Genomic DNA, 18,065 nt, shown 5'->3' with positions numbered 1-18,065 from the left:
TTTGCTGGTGTAGTTGACTTCTTTTAATAAAACTATTATTAAAAGAAAGCTTTCATAGCTTAAGGAAAAAATTTTTAAATTATTATGATATTAAAAAATTTAGAGAGATAATACAAACTACAGTGCTTTGAAAACTTAGAATTCAGATTTCAGGTATCATAGCTTCTAAACCTTTTTGGAAACTGGGCAGGAATAAATAAATAAAATAAGTAAAAGCATTACCTGTAAAATTTAGTGACCCATTTGTGATGTCTCCATAGTTGATGCTATAAATTATAAGGATTGGTGCATGCAGTCATTATTTCCTTATTCCTGTGTCTACTCTTGTGTCTCAGTCATACTTCTGATATAAGGACTATATAGATTTGCCCAGTCAACTTATTTTTATGGAGTTCATAATAGATAGAGTTCTGTGCTTTTGCTATTTTTATGTATTAGCAAATAAAAAAATATTTTTTTGCAGATTCTATTTTTTGTTGACATTTTTAGTATTTAAGATGAAATAACCATTTTAAATCTTCTTGATAGGTGGCCCGAACATGGCACAAATTGATAAAGACACGGCAAGAAGAAGGTGCAGACAACCAAGAGCTTCATCAGCTATGGAAGAAATTAACTCAGTTGCTGGCTGAGAGTACTGAGGATCCAAATAATGAGATCCAGCAATTGGTATCGACCCGTTTATTCCTCACCATTTGCGTCATGAAAATTGAACATTTAATTGAATTTAGAAAATGGAAACAGTGATATAATATAGCAAAGTACTGTATGTCAGATGAGATATTTTATAAATGTTTCATTTTAAATCAAAGGTTCTTCCTGATACAGTCAGACTTATTGGCCTGCAGTTTCATACTAAATCTGGACAGTCAAATTGGCATTTGGGCTATCAGAATTTTATTCCCTTAATATTCATAAGAGTCCACAATAAATCAGTCATAGTATCACTGTAAAAAAGAAACTATGAAATTGGCTTTTACAAAACTGCTATAATTTTTAAAAAGTTGTACCTTAAGGGTATGTTCATATTTATAAACTAATATACTAAATTACTTTGAGGGTTAACAATTTATATTTATGAACTAAGAGTACTATTTTATTTAGAGTATTTAGTATTTGGAGTGCTGTTTATTCCTTGAAATTGTCCTTCTTAGTGTGCAGATTTTGATGTAACTGAAAAGAAATTTTAAAAGAATGTGAAAAAACCATTAGTTTTGAACCATAATTGGAAACTATCTCCATTATTCTATTTTTTATATTTGTAAGTTTAAAAATAAACTTAGTTTCTTATGATAGTAAATAGCCACTCAATGTACATTTGTTGAAGTGAATGATATTTTTAAATGTAAGCAATGATAGGCTCTATATGTGATGGGAAGCTCATTTCTTTGTATATATGTTCATTTGTTCATTAATTTGTTCCTTTATTCAAAAATATTTATCAAGAACCTACTATATGTCAGGCTGATGCTGGAGATAAAAATGCGAGAATAAGATTTGCATTTGTTTGTGTGTTGGTTTATCTGTGTATAGATTCCGTTGTGGAAAAATTGAGCAGTGACAAAATTAAGTGATTTACCAACTTCTCTTAAATTATATCTTTATATTATGACTTCATTATTTTCCTTGAGATAGTATAGGTTACCAGAATATTAAACACATACCAACATAAAATGGTTTTTTGAATTATCAGTACTACACACTTTATGAAAGAGAACTTAACATCTTAAGAATTGACTTCTGTTTAAAATAGGATAGAAGGTTTTTATTGTGGGGCATATTTTCCCCTTGAATGTTAATGATAACTGCTTTATTTATCTGTGTTCCAAAAAAATGTATCACTTATTTTCTATGTGGATTAATTTCATTACTTTTTTTTTTAAACTCCTTGTGCTTAACTATTTGTTAGGCTTTTTTTTTTTTCCCAAAATCATTAACTTTATCAGAGCAGTAAAATTTTATCTCTATAGACCATACTTTGTAAAGAATTCAAAACAGTGAACTATATTATGAATTTTCATTATAAAGTCATGGAAATTCATTTAAAAAATGTAGAATTTAAGTAACCAAACGAATGGTATCCTTTAAAGTGCTTGCCTTGGATTTTAGTGTTGCTGATCCGCTACAGATTTTGCTGTTTATTTGTTTTAGCTTTTAACTGCTTTTGAGAATGCACTGAGCTTATCTGATGAGATTCCTAGTGAAGATCACCAAGTACTTTATAGACATTTCATTCAGTGTTTATGCAAAGTAAGTTGAGTTTTAATATCTCTAATGCGACTTTTCTGTTCTAAATAGGAAAGTGTCCAGAAGTACATTTTACTGCTACTTAGTTTATTTTACTTTTATATTTTCAAGTTTCCTCATGAGACTGCTAGGTTGAAGAAGGCCTGTGAAGGAATGATAAACAGCTATCCCACTGTACAATATCCATTAGAAGTGCTTTGTTTGCATTTAATTGAATCAGGTAATTTCTTCTTTATTATATTGCATGTGCTAGAGGTGTATGAGTGTGTGAGAGTGATGTTGCTATCAATCAAAAATTGTTTTAGCGTCTACTACGTGTAAAGCATTGTTTCACTATTTCTGGACATAAAAGGAAGTACAATATATAGTCTTCGTGCACATAAGAACCTAATAAAATAAGGTTCAGAGTAACTATGAGTTGTTGAGGGTAGAGACTGAAGATTATCTTGGATTTTCCATAGAAATTAGATAAATAGGTGGAGGTGAAAGGTACTCTAGATGGCATGAGCAGAGGTATGGAGCTAGGGGCAGTTTTGGGGGATAGTTAAATAGTTTTATTTGCTATAGTGGAAGGAGTAACAGATATATTTTGGTTAAATAGATTGGAGTATATTACATAAGGTTATGAAAGTGATGGAAAGGATTTTGTGAAAAGTTAGCATTCTCAGCACTGATGTTGTGTCAGTGTCACAAGTCCATTATTGTAAATACTGTGATATACGGAAATGAAGTTTGTGAATGATCTGCTTTTTTAATGAAATAGAGTGGATTCAAGTCAGAGAGTGTCTTAGTGTATGCTTCATGCTCTTGCTTCTTTGTGTACTTCTTTTGGGGGAATAGAGAGGTGATGATGGCTAGCTTGCTGGGAGTTGCCAAAATATGTGTATCTGTGGCCGTTTTGTGCCCAAGGCTGGTGGTCAGTCAGTTTATAGGAGGAACCACTTTGGTTTTCACAACAGCCTCTTTTTTTTTTTTCAGTGTCTGTGCTAAGTAGGCTGTTTTTTAGGTAATTTGAATATCACTCCTATTCATGCCTATATTCACCTGATGTGAACAAAGTTCACAGAAGTGAGTCACTGAAATAACAGTACCAGGACCAATGTGGTAGTGATTGCAAATTACTGTAGAGCTTTACTAATCCATTTATGTTTTCCACTTTTTTTCATAAATGAATATACCTTTGGGAATGCTTTGTATGTGAGTGGCCATTACATGTTTCATAATAGGAAAATGGTTGAAAACTACTGCTAGAGGTAACTGAGGGAAAAGTACTGTTAGAAAGTATCATTGCATCTGTCTCAGCTCTTCCCACTTTCACTTTCCTTTTTAAGTCTTACTTGTGCTATTATTCTGCCTGGTGTCTGATTTAAAATTCAGAACTATTACCTTCAGTCTTGTTTTTTTTTTTTTTGATGAAAAGTAAGTGGATCCCTTTTTTCTTATTTTATCTGAGTCAGAGGTGGACTCGCAAGAGCACTTTTCATGAACATGAGAAATGAAAATATTAGAAGTGTTATACTGAGTCAATTTTTGAAGCGAAAAGTCTTAAAGTAATATGGTGTATAGGAGAGACTGTAGAAGATGGGCTGAATTTGATAGACCAGATGATACTGGGAATGAATGAACTGGGAATATGATAGCAATTGAAAGTAACAGATGAATAAAAAAAGTAGAAGATTTTTAGACGTAAAGGGAGGGAGAAATCAATTTTAACCTTTACGTCTCCTGAAAAGTTGGCCTAATATGTTGTAATGGTTTGTATGAAAGGTAAGTTGTTCAGAGATGCTGATGGACATTCAGAGAGAATTGCCCATCAGTGGTTTGCACAAGAGAGATTAATCCTAAGGCTAGGTGTTTGGTTTAGAAGTTAGCTGTATGTAGGTGTTTTGTTTGGGGTGGCAAATTATGCTCAGTGACTGAATTTATCTATGTCAGAAATTTATTTAACAGTTTCACTGTGGCAATTTCACAAGCCAGTAGCATGCAGCATAATGTCTCTTAACAAGCCAATAAAGAAATGACATACTCCAAACCAATAATAAATTAATCACACTATTGTTTAAGGCAAGGAGAGATGAAAAAAATAAAGTCCAAATTATTTGACGTGTGACTTTTCTGTGAAATTGGTTCTCTTCTCAGGGAGGGATAGATGGCTTAACCAACTGAGAGGTGACTTCCAGCTGCCAGCACAAAAAACCAAAAGTCACTTGTTGCTAGAGTATGTGTCACTGGTGTTGGTCAGCAGGATGTTCTCCTTTGAGGGACCACTGCATAGCTTTCACCACTGCTGGTAAAAGAGTAGCCTTTACTCTGGCAGGAGCTAATGCCCCAACAGTTTTTGGAGAGCTGTTTAGATCAGCAGTGGGTCATGGTGCCCAGACTGAACACTCTTAATTAGTCCTCACAAAATCTCAGTATTTATAGTCTAAATGTTCCCTTGCTATAGTTGCTTCTTGTTTTTTATTGACAACCCCCACTCCCCGCAAACAATAGATGAGATGATCATATCCTGATACATCTTACTTCACTCTTATATCACAACTTTACTCTTAAAAACAACTTCATTTTTTGTCATGCAAAAATGGATTTGAAATAATATGAAACCAGTACACAACAAGAGATGAAAGTGAAGTAGGGTGGATGACTTCAGAGTATGACTAAAGGGCAAAAAGGTGAAATCTATACCTGGGCAGTGCTGGTTGACTTGAAGGGAAAGGGAGGAAGAAGGAGAAGAGGAAAATAGAGGACAAAGAAGAAGAGAAGTCAGAGAGGAAGGTGGGGGACCTGATGCAAAGCAATGCAAAAGGCAAGGAAATAACATCTCAGGAAGGAGATCTGTCTGGACAGATTGAGCAACTATGTGATTAGAATAAAGTTTATTAGGACTATCTTTTTTAATCAAACTGATTGATTTGGAACTTAAATTACAATGATGGGAAAAGAGTAGGAAGAAGAGGTTAGCAGATATTAAAAGAAGCCATCCAGGACCTTGACTGACTACGTTTAAGGGAGAGGAGGAGGAAGCATGCAAAGGAAATGTAAGCTTTTAGGGAAGTAGAAGAATTGTAGTAGTGTGTCCTGGCAGAAGAGTTTATGAAGAAAGGACCAGTTAACATTGTGAATGGTGCATTGAGACATGCTGAGTCTTTCAGTATAAGGAGTATGCTTGTGAATGTGTGTGTGTGTGTGTGTGTGTTTCACTGATAGAAGTGCAGTTCCTAAATCACCCACTTTCTTCAAATTTTAACATGAGTTCCAAGGTGTTCCCACTATAATTGGGCTGTGACCACTGGTTCCCATTCCTCCATCCCTTTTTCTACTGTTAAAATTGCTATTGAGAAATTAAGAGCTAGTGTTAACTCTTTTCTGTCCATGCGTGTTCAGCTATTAGTGGTTTGTACCATTCCTTCATTCTTGACTTGTTCACATGCCAAATGGCACAAAAGGATACTTTGAGATTTATTTCTGAGAACTAATTGAATGCTTTCTCAATAAGCATATTTATGCCTATAATGTGGATTTATTGAGTAAACATGGTCCTTATTCCAAAAAGCCTACAAAATTATAAAATAGGATCAACAAATAGTCTGCAGTTTTGCCCTTGACAAAGTGCTCTAATAGAGATAGTGAAGGAATTATGCTGATTGATTAGGCAGAGTGTTGATTTATGTGAAAAAAAAAAATCATTCTTAAAGAGGGTTTGGAGATAGATATTTTGCGGAATTGAAAGAAAGACAGGTCTATATCCTGGCAAAGGGGAGTGCGTAGGTGGATATTTATACATGGTACACCAAGGAGTGCTTTCCTTGCTCAGTTGTAAGAATTCATAGAATGAGCAGTTCGGGCTTAGGTGCATTCTAAGGTAAAGCAATATTCTGGGTTGGAAGTTTAATAGTTAATATAGGACAGTAGGAAGCTGTGCTAAATGATTTCTTTTTCTCCCCCTCTCTTCATTGCTCCTTTAAACCAGACTTTCTGTGTATTAAGAACTGAAAATCTGTAAGGTTTCTTACGACTGACCTATCCCTCCCCCAGAGTACTTCAGTATCTGTAGAATTTTCTACTTGACAGCAGTTAATCACTGAGTTCTCTTCCACTGAGGACAAATATATTTCATTTTCCTTTGTCCTCCTTTGCATGTTGAGACATGAAGATTCATTTTTAAAATGACTCAGTTTATAAAGCTTCACGAATAGTGAATAGCTTTCACAGTTGTCATCTGATGAGTGTTATTTCATGTTAAATGACTTTCTTGATTTATTTTATTTTATTGCTGAAATGGGGGAGGATAAGAAAGCTTTTGGTTCTTCAAATCTAAATAGAAAAGAACTTAAGATTTTGTGTTCTAGAAATATTAGAAAATTCAGGTGAAAATGAAGAAATGAGTACTTGCTGAGTACATGCTGTCCTCTCGCCGCCCCCAAGTACGTTTATTTAAAAGAAAAATTCTAAGTGGTAATCAGTTTCTTTGGGATGTGAGAAATGAATTACTTATTTAAAAAAACAACTTTTTTTGATAGTAAACTTTAGGAAACAGAATTCTCATGTGTATCACTTAGCATCTTCCTTGAACCTCTTCAGAATACCTTTTATCCTTGGAGATTTAGTATTCATCAGCCCCGAGTCCAGCTTGCTTTATGGACAAATAAAAATAATATTGTCAAACTGTTTAAAATCATGGAATCTTGGAATCTTTTAAATGTAAAAAGAACAGATAAGTTAAATAAATGATGTTCTGTTCCAAAACAATGAAGTCTATTTCCTCTCTATTGTTTTCTACATTTGTTTAGCTAGTATTCTCAACAAGAATTAGTATGGAGAAGAGAATTGAGGGTTCAATCTGGAATGTTACTGTCTCTTTACATAGGATCAGTAGTGTTCTTACTGTGGATAGTTTTGGGGAACACTGTAGAGAATTCCTCTAAGTTTTTGGTGTTCATCCTAGCCTTTTAGGAACCATTTTCATGTACCTATCCACACTTTGCTTACCTGCATGCAGTTTTTGGGTATCTTAAATATAGATGAACATTGGAAAAATATATTTTTGGCTTTTTTTCTTTTCATCCCACGTGTGTTTTTTCTAAGGTGACCTGGCATGAATTATGTTTCTATGGAGTAAGAGAATTTTGACTCAGATGGGTAGAAATTGAAGGTAAAATTTAATAGCCATTTTATTTTCTTTTTTAGAATAGTGAAAAATTTGTTTTTCATAGTAATTCTCAGCCATTACCTATTAACAGACTGACTTTTAGAATATCAATTCATAATGGTATTTTTAAATATTCTTATAATATTTAATGACTGTACCATGTACAAGGTACCATGCTAGTATGTACCTTTTAGAAGTTACCGTTTAGTTACAGAAGCAACAAAGACAGGGTATATATGTTGTAAGACTAATAATAATAAAGGTGTAGTATATGGTATTGGTAAACACTGTAGACCTGAGGTCCTTCAAGTATGATCTCTGGACCAGCAGCATCAGTATCACTTGAAAACTTGTTAGAAATACACATCCTCATGTCTAACACCAGACCCGCTGAATCAGAAACTTTGAGTGTAGGCTCATCATTTAGAGATTTTAATAAGTCCTGCAGGTGATTCTGATGTTTAGACAATATCACTGTATAGAAAGGCGGGAAAGACCCACTGATTTGTTTTTGGAGGATAGAGCGTGTATGGAACTAGGTATGTCTATTCTTGGAATTCATATTTATGGAAGCAATAATGAGACTATATAGACAGAAGGATTCATGTCTATAAGCATAATATTAGCAGGCTTGTGTCTTTTTTTTTTACTGGCTTACTAATCAAAATATTTCTGCCAATTTGTTTTTATATTTCACCAAATTGTATTGAAGTTTTTATTCTGTAGCCATTATGAATTATTTTAATTTTTTGGTGCTAACTTGGACTTCTAAATCAATATATAAAATATTACTTATAGATTATCTATTGGTGTGTATCTGGTTTTGGAAAGTTGGATATATATAAGCTAAAGAGTATCATGCAAAGAATTTACCTTTGACATCTGTGAAACAGTGGACCATTTCATATGTGGATTGGGGCTCTGTGTTTTATATCAATATTAAAGCATCAGGTCTCTGTCGGATAAATTATTTTTATTTGTTGCCTTGATTTGAAAGGGAAATCCCGAGGTTGAGTGAATTTAGAAAAAATGGGAATAAAACATATAAAAACTAAATTATTTTACCAAAATAAACTTGAAATCAATGTAGGCACTGGATAATTATTACATAAGCTTAACTATTAACTTATATAGGAAAAATAAAGTTTTGAAAGAATGTAGAAATGTACTGCCAAACTTGTAAACTTAAGAAGAATGTAAGTCTTTGTACAGTATCCTGCTGATCAGCCAAGATGCTGGAAGAAGCCACTGAATCTGGCATCTTGGCTGCCACATTTCTAGCAGCACATGGCTGCCCAGGGAGAGAGATTGGTGAAGATACTGCCTTTTGATAGGAATTTCTTCTTTACCAACCAAAACTGTTACTGGTGAATAGGAAAAGGGGACCTGACAAGGAGCAGACTATGTATCTTAGCCTTGTGGCAAGTAGCAGTAGGTTTCTTGTTTGAAATCCTTGAGTATGACTTCAGGTTTGGTTTACCCATACTGCTGTGGTTGAAGTGGTTTTTACTTCTGATGTTTAAGATGAAGGAGGATAATTTCCCCTATGAAATGTTAATATTTTATACATTTGGTGGTCTATTTGAGTTTTGAATTCTTGGAATCAGGATTTGGTGGGGCAACTTTTGAGATTTAAATATAGAAGTTTAGTGCTTAGAAATTTAGTATATGTATGCTAATAACTTTTTCTTTTTAATTCCAGGAAGTCTTACTGATGAAGGACAGCAGTATTGTTGCAGACTAGTGGGAATGGATTCAAAAAGTGGTCCAGGCCTCATTGGTTTAGGTATTAAAGCATTACAAGACAAAAAGTATGAAGATGCAGTTAGGAACTTAACAGAAGGTAAGGATACAGTGGACAGCATGTAACATGAGGTATAATTGTTATTCAGTCAGTAGGCATTTATTTTGGGGCCTTTTTTTAAGGAATGTATATTTAAGATAGGAGCAAAAAAAAAAAAAATGTACTTACATACTGTGGAGTCTGCTTAAGTTCAAATTCCAGTTCTGCCACTCACTAATTTCAAGACCCCAGAAAAGTATAACTCTCCGTGTCTCAATGTCCTTGTTTGTAAAATAGGGATAATAATATCTCTATCTGTAGGAGGCTTTAATTTAGTCTTGTCTGGTGTGGTATTTTTGAATGAACTTATATTCAAATTAACATGTGAATGATCTCAAGCCTGGTGGTTGGAGGAGCATTTTAGGCTGAGAAATGAAATAGCCTGAGGTTAGAGGAAAGTATTCAGTGAAGTGCTGGTACTTGAGCAAGATTTGCGAATGAAGCCTGGGAGCAGGACAGGGAAGGACGTGAGGTTGGAGATGGGCCCTGCAAACCTTGTTAAGCATCCTAAGGGCAGCAGAGAACCAGTGGAAGGTTTTAAGCAGGGGAATTTCATAATCACATTTGTATTTTTAGAAATATTTTGGCTACGGTGTAGAGAATGAATTGAAGTGGGTGGCAAGCACTTGCAGTGATCTGGGATAAAGATGATGGAGGTCTGAACTGAAGTGCTGGTGGTAGAGGAATGGCTTGGGTCCTGGAATCAGTGTGACTTTGTGACTGATTAGACGTGAGAGGTGAGGGAGAGGGGAGGAGTCTGATTTGGGGAGTAGATAGTGGTGCCCTTCATCTTAGTTGTCATAGAAACCTTGAATTTTGTGATTTTCTTTTACTCTTTTAGGCTTAAAAGAAAGCCCTCTCTGCACAACTGGATGGTATCATCTGGCAGAAGCCCAAGTCAAAATGCATAGACCTAAGGAAGCTGTTCTTTCATGCAATCAAGGTATTTTTGATATCTTTAAGGGTGGCCAACCCTGTTTATTTTCATCTTAAAGGAGGAAGATAGTGGTTAAAAAAAAAGATATATCTTAAAGACTGCTATATTTTGTTTTAATTTGCCAACTAATTTAAATTTTATTGAGGAGGTTTAAAATATGCCAAGTCTGTATGCATGTCTAATAGTGTATTTATTTTTAAATTGACAATGAATGTTTATCAAAGGTTTTTTGCATTTGGAGTTTTGACAATCAATTTTGGCTTGTGTGGTAGTGCTCTATCTTTGTAACAAGGAAGTTCTTGGTTCTCAATTCCTTGGATGTAGATAAGGAATGGCATCTTGGAGCCTATTTGAATGTAGTGGGGTAAAAAAAATCACTAAAAGTGGTCCATTGTTCTTGAGCAGCTGGTTGCCTAGGCTCTGTAGCTGAGAAGCAATTCACGATGGTCCATTCTAATTCATCTTCTTTCCTCTTCCATTATCCGTAGTTTGCTGTTTGTTACAGCTACATTGGCTAAGAGCTAACCTTTGTTATGTAGGAGATATAGATAACCACTGTTGTGTTTCAGCATATTCGGTTTTATTATATGTTATGTAAAGATAGATAAATATTTTAAATTTAGATCTGTTTTAAATTCAAATATTTCCATAAAGAGTTCAAAGAAGAAGTTAGATTTAATTTTGAATTATTCTTCATGTATATTGTTTTGGCAATTTATTTTATTGTATCTGCAATGTATTACATTTTTTCGATACGGTTGTCCTCATCCAGATGTCCTTAATGTTTTCAGCTCTGAAGAACATAGATAATCTTGGTGCATCCGGTGGCAGTCTTCATCAGAAAAATCTTTGTCTTCGTTTAAAAGCAGAGGCTTTGATTAAACTCTCAGATTATAAATCTTCAGAGGAAGCAATTTGTACTCTTGATCAGGTAATTTTATCCAATTTTCTTCTTCAGATTATTTTGTTTCCATCAACCAGGCATTAACCATTTTTTCCTTACTACAGATATTTACTTATCATGCATTTTGTGTTAGAGGTATGAATTCGTCACACCTGCACTTTTGTAAAACATTCACGTGATTGGAAACACTTAAAATTATTTGCTTCTTGGTTAAGTACTTACAATGCTCTTCATTAAATGCAGTTTCTTTCTTTAGTTCTTGCTCTTATTCTTTTCTTTTTTTGCCCTCTTAGGTTACCACTTAATTATTACTAATTTGAGATTCTAAGTTTTTTTTTACAGAAAATATCTCATAGATTATTGACAAGAATATTTAAAGACACTAGTAGCTTTATGGTAGAGAATTTGTTTATTTGTTTATTACATTTAAAAAAACACTCAGTAAGGTTGATATTTAAGAAGGAAATTGATTTCTTAACAGTTTTGGTTCAACCAATTTGAAATTCCCTAGCAAAAAAACTTAATTAGTAAATTATGAATTATAACAACATACTGCTTTTAAAGATTTTTGTTAGATGAAAGCATTGTTTTATCTGAAATTAAAATTATATTACTTAAAATTATATTACAGGGTTTTGACATTTAAAAAATTACTATTTTGTGTATTTTGAAGGACTTTGCATTTTATATTATTCCTTTAAAATTAAAGCAGTTATAAGCGTACTTCAAGAACTAATATCCTATTTTCTTATTTTCTACTTGCCTTTCCACCAATAATGTGTTTTGTGTGAATACTTTATAGAGAGATCATTCCAATAATTTTTTTTTTTTACAAAAATAAACAAAAACAAAATGAAAAATTCCTTGGAGAACTGGTAGAGTCCAGGTCTGAGACATAAAATGTACAAAATGAGCCCAGAATATCTTTTAATGCTAGAAATTAATGAAACTATAAAAGGCTACTAGCATTGTGTCAGAAAGACTCAGGATCCAGCATGAATTGATTCTCACTGGCTCAAGAGTGGATGATTAGAGCACCAGTAACCATAGTGGATTGAAGGACCTCAGATACGTTTAAATCCATGTGTTCGTGATGATTCAAAAAAAAAAATCAGAACATACTCAATAAAATAAATCTTGGGAAGATGCTAAGGAACCAATTGAAAAGAATCAAGGGATTTATCCTGCCTTTCCTATAAGAACTATTTCTAAGAATAATCAAATAGATAATGAAAGGAGGGGAAATTTCTCTTTGTTGAAGTATTCCAGAAATGAATGATAGAATGAGAAAAAAATCACGAGTTTTGCCACCTGTAATGAATGAATAGATTTAGGTATTGAGGATCAGTGGCTGCTAACATCACAAGAAGAAAGACACATACATAACTGAATTCAAGTACACATGAGGCATTCCTGCCAAAACATCAAACCCAAATCAGATCAGGCTTCTAGACCTAATTACTAATTTACAGAAGATACAGGTGACCAAGGAACATGTCAATACAATGAGAATATATTCAGCAAAAATCAGATTGTGAGAAACTGACAAATAGCCCATATTTTTCAACAATTGAATTATAAGGGAGAAAAAAAGAGAGGGAAGGGAACACTGTAGACACTTGAAATGTATGTACCTTAACTTGGATTTTTATTAAAATAATAAATCATTCAAATATATTATGAGACAACTGAGAACTTTAAACATTGGCTAATTACTTGATGACATGAAAGATGTGTTGGTTTTGTTTAGGTGTTTATAATGGTAGTATGATTATGTAATTTAAAAATGAACTTATTTCTAATTTTGAATTTTTTTCCAGAATGTAAATTTATTTGGCATTTAGGCGAAATCGTTCTCACAATGGACTTTTTTTTTTTTTTAGACACTGAAATATCAGATGAGAAGTTATGTGGGGTAATCTAAGCAGGAGTATGGTGCAATGGGTGGAGGTATAGAGAATTAAAGATTGGAGCTGGATGATGAATATATGTGGTTTTGTTATACTATTCTCTAGTTTTTTTTATATATATTTGAAATTTTCCCTAATAAAAGTTTACAGAGAATGAAAGTGTTAGTAGTGATAGAAATCAGGACCTCTGTGTCTTTATTCTGTCCTCATCTATGGTCATTCTTTAATTAAAGCAAATATTGCTGCATTATACTGAAGGAGATTCATAGCAATTCTGTACAATTATTTTCTAGGTTTCTGATGCAAATAATATCCCAGGACTTTTGGTTCTCAAAAGCTTGGCCTATCTGAACAAAGGCTCATTAGATGAAGCTTCAAAGGTTGGTTTTTCATTTAAACTAAGTTTCTTTTTTTTAAAGTCATTTTTATTTGGATATGGGATTGACAGATATTTACTTTATAGATTATGGAAGATGTTCTCTCTTCTTACCCTGACCTAGCTGAAGCTCATGCCCTGGAGGCTTTGATTCATTTTACCAAAAAGGACTATCTACAAGCAGAAAAATGGTAAGGCTATATAGATTACTCATAGATCAAGTCGTATCTTAGTTTATTACATTTAAAAAAAAAATAAAATGAGTGGGCTTGATAAAGATCCAGTTTTGTATAAATTTGATCTTCGTAAGCTTTAAGTATTAGCATTTTTAAGAAAGATGTTTAGTATGTGGCATAGTAACTATAAAAAAAAATTCCGTGATGGGTTTGAAATCTGATTAGCTGGTTGTAATGTTCAGTAAGCATATGTGTGTGCTCTGAACACTTAGCACATTGGTAATGCTAAAGACCATTGTGCTTTTTTAAACCTCTCTTCATAAAAAAACAAATCATTTTTTTCACATTATAATCTGAATCCTAAAGTGATGATTTGTTTCTAATTCAGCATTCTTGAATCACTCAAACTTTGATTGTTTCAACTAGGAATATCTTAATATTCCCTTTTATTTCCCCTTGGTGATTTAGTTTTCAAAGAGCTCTTAAGAAAGATGCTGAAGTTGCTGAATATCATTACCAGCTTGGGTTAACATATTGGTCCATGAGTGAAGAGACAAGAAAAGATAAAACAAAGGCTCTTACCCACTTTCTAAAGGTAAAACAAATGCTGCTATTCAATTCTTAGTTGCAATGGATTCATTATAAAATCATAAATAGTAATTATATAAGTTAGGTACTTAATATTACTCTTCACTGAACTGTTTTTGTGTTTCACCTCTCACACATAAAGTTTTTTGAGAATGTTATATGGACTTTCAAGGAGAAAATTAAACCAAAAATGTACAAGTTACTTATTTAAGAAACACATACTATAGAAATGAGACATAATTATCTCTGGAAACAATATTGTTTTTAGGTAATTTCCATTGTGGTTTTATGGCCATCTGAGCTTTATGCAATTCTAGATGTTTAACATATAGAAGTCTTACTTATCTTGGTTCATAAAAGCAGATTAATAAAATAACTCAAATTTTACATCTTTTGATAACATTTTTACACTTCTGTTTGTTTTCCATAAGCAGTGACACGTAATTTTCATGTCTGTTTTAAATCTTATCTTAAAGGATATTTTGGCATATTTTTGTATATTTAAAAAAAAACATTGCTTTTTTCCTTTAATCTGTGTATTTATCATTTGTGTCTTTATCCTAAAGGATGCTAAAGAGACCCATCAAACAAACTTTTATTGTCAATTTTTATTTAAAGGCGGCCAGACTGGATATATACATGGGCAAAGTTTTCTGCTATTTAGGTCATTATTACAGAGATGTAGTAGGAGATAAAAACAGAGCCCGTGGATGTTACAGGAAAGCTTTTGAGTTAGATGACACCGATGTTGAATCTGGAGCTGCAGCTGTTGACTTAAGTGTGGAGCTTGAAGAGATGGTATGTCTAATAACTTAAACACTTTTGTCTTTCATTTTTATGCTGAATATAGAAATAGAAACATTTTTATATCTGTATAATTAGAAGTTATTTTTTGTCTTTAGATGCAATAGAAATATTTTTGTCATTATTTATAAATTTTCTTACCATTGGCAGACATTAAATTACTCATCACTGCTGTTGAAACTGGTTCAGTATATATATACCAGTGTAAGTTTAAAAAAATCACACATGGTAAATGAAAATATGTTTGTGTACTTTACATAAGTGTTCTGTATTTGTATGATATTTGATATCTCTAATGTTAGTTTTTTCTTATTATTAGGAAACTGCCTTAGCTATCCTAACAACAGTAACTCAAAAGGCAAGTGCTGGAACAGCAAAATGGGCCTGGCTTAGGCGAGGACTATACTATTTGAAAGCTGGTCAACATTCTCAAGCAGTGGCTGAGTATGGCACCTTATTATAATTAAATTCTGTTAGACAGCCTAATGGTTTTTTAAATTCTGTTTGTACCTAAAATGAACTTTACAAGTTGCCTCATACCAGGTTGTGGTTTTTAGGGAAGAAATAGCAATATTTATCTAAGGTTGATTGGTTTTTATTATCTGCAAGGCACTGGAATTGCAAAAATGTTTTAGGCGATATCCTTTTGTCAAGAAGATAGCCACTCTAGTAGTCTTAATAGTATCATACATAGCAGGTTCTCAGCAGAAATTTAAGGAATAATAAGGAATCAAGGTTAATATCTTTGTTGCTCTCCCACAGATATACATTGTTTTGAGGCGGGGAGACATTTGGCAGCTTGAAGGGGATTTGAAGCAGTTCATTTTTAGTTATTTGGTTTGAACTATACTTAAGAGTAAATAAAATATATTTAAATAAAGATAAAGTTGTTTCTGATTTATGTTATAATATCTAGAATACAGGCATTTAAATTTTTTTTCCCTGGAAATGGGATTTAATCAGAAATTTAAAGCACGCCAGTCTTTTCTGCTTTGGTAGGATTGGTGGGAGTTTATAGACTAGGATGGGAAAGTAGAGTTCTTCCAAATAGTTCTTCCAAGGAAAGAAATTATGATCATCACTTCTTCAAAAAAGTGTTTTGTTATTATTCATTCCAAATTTATAATAAAATTTCATAGCATTAAAAATATTCAAATTATAAAAGGAACAAATATACCTGTTTGAAATAGCACTTTTATAAATAGAAGGAACCGTGTATATAGATAATTCAGTTAAATTACTTATTTTATATTTTCATTTCAGATGTGGAAGTAGTTCTATTACCTTTCGTTCTCTTACTGTTTCTTGAAATTTTAGTTTGCAGGCAGCATTAAGGGCAGACCCAAAGGACTTCAATTGTTGGGAGTCATTAGGAGAGGCATACTTAAGCAGAGGTGGCTATACAACAGCCCTGAAATCCTTCACAAAAGCCAGTGAGCTGAACCCAGATTCCATATACAGTGTGTTTAAGGTTGCAGCAATACAGCAAATCCTAGGCAAATATAAGGAGGCCGTAGCTCAGTACCAGCTGATCATTGAAAAGAAAGAAGATTATGTGCCCGCTTTGAAAGGTAATTTCTTTTTAATAGCTCCTTTGATTTTTGTGATACGGAAGTATAAAATTCTTGAGTAAATTTCCTAAATGTATTGAGTAACTTGAAAAGTACTTCTTTAGTCAACAGCAAGCATCCAGTATAAACCTCTTATAGTATAGCTCGTTATATAGATTTGAATATACAAAGATCAAATGTTTCATAACAGTCAATAAATAGTAATATGATAGAGATTTAACTTTTAGATAAATAGCATGATGACTATTGGATCTAAAAATGGATCTCTAAAACAAGTTTTCCTGTTCTTTATGTTTTGATGATTAATTCACTGTATTCTCAGAATATCTTAATGTTTTAATTACTTTACAAATTATAGCTCATTTTTTCAGTTTTTGACTTTAGAGGAAACTTGCATTGTTTTGTAGTTATCTAAATATTTCTGTTCCTCCATAGATACCTATTTCTTCTTAAACTATTTTTTGATAATATAAACTAAAATACTACCGTTCATAACTAATCTAAATTTTTTATAATTATATCCACCCATAAAAAAAACCCCCGGAGCCCATTATATATGCTTTCCTCCATTTCCTTTTGCTTTTTAAATAAACAATTGAAGTTTAAATCAGAAATAGTATATGTTTTAAGTGACATGAAACCTAGGCCTTGAAAACCTTTTATTTTATTTTTTTAATATTATACAATTCCTGAAGATAAGGAGAACTCATATTTATTAATGTCTACTAGGCACTTTAGGAAATTGCTATTTTGTTTAACTTTTATGGTATAGTTTGCTTACAGTTTTGAACATACAAGGATTAAATCCTGTTTTATGACAATTAATAATATGTAATCAGTAATATGACAGGAGTAGCATTTAGTTAATAGCCCATTTTCAAAGCTGAGGTTTTAAGAGGTAAGTAACTTGCTCAAAGTCAGAGAAATTCTTGGGTTCTATAGATAGTTTTTATCACTTTCAGTACGTTTATTCCAATAGAACCTCGTCATTTGAATTCCTTACTAAATGTGTGCAATGTCATGCTTAAAGACAATTTTTATAAAATACCATTAATTTTTTTTCTGGCAAGTTGCTGTAACCTAACACTGATAAATTTATTTGAAGTTCATTCTAAGAGTTTGTATTACATGTTTTAACAACCACAAACTGACCTGATTTTAGGTTTGGGTGAATGCTACCTCCTGATGGCAAAAGCAGCTCTAGTCGATTATCTTGATGGGAAAGCTGTAGACTACATAGAACAAGCACTGGAGTATTTTACTTGGTTAGTATTATTCTTATTCACTGTTTATTTTCTTGGTTTTATAATAAAGCCAAATTTAGAAAACTACTTTATGTTTATTCTGTTAGATATAGCAGTCATTATTCAGAATATCAAAGAAAGAATAACAGATTAGCTAATTAATTCTAGGACATACATTTTATGTTAATTTTATACTGGGGAAGAGGTATAATTTCTTGATCTTAAGTAGCCGACATGCTGGACTCATAGAGAAGAGTGGGAAGGAAGAAGCTGTCTGCTAGTGGAGCAGTGGCTCTGATAACCACGTTAGTAATGT

The 18,065-nt window shown here is 32.8% G+C and overlaps 1 protein-coding gene across 10 annotated transcripts in view; it reads left to right on the top strand.

The window, feature by feature from the left end:
• SKIC3 (SKI3 subunit of superkiller complex) overlaps positions 1-18,065 on the top strand; it is a 73,063-nt gene that overhangs the window by 11,593 nt on the left and 43,405 nt on the right. For all 10 annotated transcript variants that reach the window (XM_039875126.1, XM_039875117.1, XM_039875127.1 and 7 more), the window contains 13 exons: positions 529-669; positions 2,152-2,250; positions 2,359-2,467; positions 9,099-9,239; positions 10,081-10,182; positions 10,968-11,107; positions 13,284-13,370; positions 13,454-13,557; positions 14,011-14,137; positions 14,749-14,928; positions 15,254-15,378; positions 16,252-16,505; positions 17,668-17,770. In XM_039875126.1, coding sequence (XP_039731060.1) covers positions 529-669; positions 2,152-2,250; positions 2,359-2,467; positions 9,099-9,239; positions 10,081-10,182; positions 10,968-11,107; positions 13,284-13,370; positions 13,454-13,557; positions 14,011-14,137; positions 14,749-14,928; positions 15,254-15,378; positions 16,252-16,505; positions 17,668-17,770 — 1,712 coding nt within the window. The remainder of the gene's footprint in view (positions 1-528; positions 670-2,151; positions 2,251-2,358; positions 2,468-9,098; positions 9,240-10,080; positions 10,183-10,967; positions 11,108-13,283; positions 13,371-13,453; positions 13,558-14,010; positions 14,138-14,748; positions 14,929-15,253; positions 15,379-16,251; positions 16,506-17,667; positions 17,771-18,065) is intronic.

This window comes from Pteropus medius, unplaced genomic scaffold (assembly GCF_902729225.1).
Source record: "Pteropus medius unplaced genomic scaffold, Ma_sr-lr_union100, whole genome shotgun sequence".
In the NCBI taxonomy this organism is placed as follows: Eukaryota; Metazoa; Chordata; class Mammalia; order Chiroptera; family Pteropodidae; genus Pteropus; species Pteropus medius.
Note: the sequence above shows the minus strand (reverse complement) of the source record. Positions and strands in the feature narration are given on the sequence as shown.